General features: G+C 29.8%; 1 protein-coding gene across 1 annotated transcript in view; it reads right to left on the bottom strand.

The window, feature by feature from the left end:
* Positions 1–6: 6 nt before the first annotated feature.
* Positions 7–3,662, bottom strand: part of LOC107479406 (probable flavin-containing monooxygenase 1) — an 8,172-nt gene continuing 4,516 nt past the window's right edge. The window contains exons 3-5 of the mRNA XM_016099544.3: positions 1,341–1,519; positions 751–1,103; positions 7–401 (exon numbers count right to left, since the gene is read on the bottom strand). Of these exons, the coding sequence (XP_015955030.1) occupies positions 59–401; positions 751–1,103; positions 1,341–1,519 (875 nt within the window). The 3' untranslated portion in view covers positions 7–58. The remainder of the gene's footprint in view (positions 402–750; positions 1,104–1,340; positions 1,520–3,662) is intronic.

Below are 3,662 nucleotides of genomic sequence, written 5' to 3'. Positions count from 1 at the left end.
TTCATATGATCATAGTACTGTTAATGCAATCTTAAATAGGAAGATTATAATAATGTCCTCAATCCTTTTTAGCATAGTCTTCGCTGGTATAAGCACTGAATGCCTCAGATATCCAGTTCTTCTTCCTCCAAGAACCCCAACCCATATCCTTGCATAATTCATCATCATGGTTGATGCTGTAAGTTGAAATGCAGTGCCTTTTGTAGAATCTTGTTGACCTTTTCATTACTTCAATCTCCTTGAGTGTTTCTGAGAGCATCTTCTCAACACTTGGAAGCTTAAATTTTTCATCTAGGAGTCCAGAAAGCCATATGGAGCGCATCTCCGAAGTGTGGAGATTTGAAATGCTCTCAACATAACCCATAAATGCCATGTTTGGAACAAACGGATGGATAGTTCCCCTGCCACAAACAGAATGAATAAATCAGATAATGGTCCTCACTCCTCAACTATGTTTTGATATATTAAAATCAATTTAAACCTTATCACTTTTGGGTTATAACTATATGGGGTCTTAACTGAAACTTAGATATAGCTGTCATTTTTATTTGTATGAATCCTTTGGTCATTGTATTTGGACATAAATAAATTGATCTAAAGATAGACTGAATAATGATAGTGATAGTTAAAAGAAATTGGAGATAGTACATAAGCTCTTCTCTTTTTTTGCTAAAAGAAAAAGTGAATATGACTAGTCTAAAATAATGATGTAGAAGAAACCATCTTCCATAAATAAAAGTGTTTCCTTACCTGTACAAGGGCATAAGACCGGAAGGGTACTCCAACAAGCTTCTAAAAGTTTCTGGCAAAATGCTTTTGAGCTTTTTCTTGCCATCATAACCAGTTGCCATAACCACTACATCAGCCTCAACTTTAGTATTATCCTCAAATTCAATTCCTCCACTCCAGAACCACCACTTCTTTGATGATTTTTTAAAGACAATTTTCCCCTTTTCAACCTCAGAGAAGAAATTTTCCGGCATAATAGCCATTTGACATGAGGCATAATCTTCCTCAAAAGGATGTTCGGGTTTTAGCCCATATTTCTCTAAAGGAAGTTTCCATAGAATGTAGGACTCGATGAACTTTGAAATTCCACGCCTCTACCAAAATGTCATTTTTATTTACTTCTTTTAATCTCTTTTATCTGTCACTGTCATTTTTTATATATTATTGGATTGTATTGAATTATACAATCTAATAATACCGGGAATTGACAAAGACAAATAATAGAGAATAGAAGAAGTAACATAAAGAAAACTATTAACGTCATATATAATTTGGCAATGGCAACAAGAACATCAACTCGAGGTTATATTATTTAAGAAAAGGTAAAATACCATTGGAGATAGCAAGAGGCAGAGAAGGGATCTGAGTAAAGACTGGTTTGGCCTTTGGTGGAGAAACTGAGAAGCTCTTGTTGAATAGAACAAGAAAAATGGCAATCCCCAAATCCAGTAATGGGGAACTGGCCAATGCAATGTTCTCACTACCATAGTGCATGGTTGAACTTCAGGTCCTTTACAACAAGGTAACAGCAAAACTGTTAAGTACTTCATAAGTAGAATCTTTGCCAGAATTAGTTGTCAAAATAAACGAGGAAGAATGCTTTAGTCTTTTGGTATTAAAAAAAGAGAAAGCATGTCACGCCGCTTCTTATCATGCAATCAGTACCATGATTTTTGACATAAATTCTAGTTATATTTTGTTCAACCATATTAAGAGTATATCAAAATCGGTTACTAAAATCACCACTAATATAAAATATATGTTGAAATATAAAATATATATTAAAAATGAATTAAACAACATATACATTTACACACAAATACATGATATAGCACTCCTCCATGTTGAAATTAAAGGCATATATGAAAGAGCACTAAGATAGGTTTATTTGTAATTTTACAAGTTCCCTTGCAACTTTTGAGGAGTAACGATCCTCTATGAGAGTTGTATTTTAGAAGATCAGGGATACGATAATAAGATGTCACCCTTGGATCAATAATGAGATTAATTCTTTTTTTATATTAAAAAAGCTTAATTGATCTAATGGTAAAATCGCTTTACTTTACCCTCTAGCTAAAATAAAATCTTCAGTTCGGAAAATTCAAAATTTTCTTTTGTGTCATGTAGTTTTTGTTCTCTTTCCACTCTTTTTAGCCTTACCTTTGATGGTTTTAGAGTTAATGCAAGCATTTAAAAAACGAAATATTAGGTGCTAATACTATGGAATATGATCACGACATAAATTCATAATTTATCGTAGATCATCTAAACCTAAAACTTCCACGATAACCCACTCTATAATGGATGGATTTGAATTCTCTAAATTTTGAATTTTATTTTAGAAGATAAAGTGTGATTTTTTATCATTTATTTTATAAGTGAGACAAAAAAAATATGAAAGAGAAACTATTCAAGAATAAAAGATCACCTCTTATAAAATAAAAATTCAAAATTTAGAGAATTTAAATTCATAATGTATAATGATAGGAAGTCAGTTTGTTTAGACTAATATATATTAACTAACTAAAAATTAATTTTTTATATTTTTCTTTAATAATATATACGTATTGTTCGAAAAAGAAAATATTTATATTTTTCCTTGAAATGAGTCATTAATTAAGTCTATTTAATCTAATATATTTATTAAAAAATTCTAATTGTTCATGCGCAGTCCACTAAAAAAATGTGTTCAATCCCACACTTTGGACCAAAGCATTACCAAATGCAAAGTACTTTTATAAAAAGAAAATGTATTATGGTGCCCCACGACCAAGATTATGGTTGCCAATGTTCATTGTTGATACTGTACAAGACAACTAAATCGACATCATCAGCAGTGGGAAACTACAACTAATATTAGTAAGTAAACATGCATAACTTTTACCATTGACTTTTAATTGCTTTGATTTTTGTCAACGTGTGCTTTTTTGGAAGAGAATTTTAAAGAAAGACAAATAAAGGGATTTAACAGTCTCCCGTAGCCGCCACAGACTGAGGAAAATCCCAACGGATGTTAGAATTTAGAACTTATATATGTTTCCCTAATATTCCAAAAAGACAAGCTCAGACATATATCATAGATTATTTATTCTAAAAATTTAAACAATTAAATGTAGGCATTTAACTGGAGAATAAAAATTATAAAGAATTAACTTTTAATAAATTAACATTAGCTAATTTCTTTTTTTATTTTTTAAAACTTTCATTTTTCTTTAAAAAAATTAGAATTTATGATTTAGAGTTTAAAATTTAAAATAAATAAAACAATTTTTAATAATTAATATTATTTAAAAAACATTGACTCCCTAACCTTACTCATATAGAAGCTAGACAATATCATCTTTATTACTTCATAATAATTGTGGGATCAATAAGGTTCTTAATAACTAACATTCTTCTGGCAATATAATGGTAATTGTCTGATTGATGAGCCTGTAAAGTGTCATAATGTCATAATTTTTCGCCCCCTAGCTATCATCTTTACACGAACATTGTCTAGAAATTAAATCTAAACAAATGAGTTTAACTTAAACTATCATCAATAAAATTTTTATTTAATGTTGGATGACCACTCAAACTAACAATCAATATAAAAATAATCATTTTTTAATGTAACAATATATAAATAAAATATTTATGTCAAAGAGTTTTGC

The sequence above is a fragment of the Arachis duranensis genome, chromosome 3 (genome assembly GCF_000817695.3).
Source record: "Arachis duranensis cultivar V14167 chromosome 3, aradu.V14167.gnm2.J7QH, whole genome shotgun sequence".
In the NCBI taxonomy this organism is placed as follows: domain Eukaryota; kingdom Viridiplantae; phylum Streptophyta; class Magnoliopsida; order Fabales; family Fabaceae; genus Arachis; species Arachis duranensis.
The sequence above is the reverse complement of the archived record's forward strand: the minus strand, read 5'-3'. Positions and strand labels throughout refer to the sequence as shown.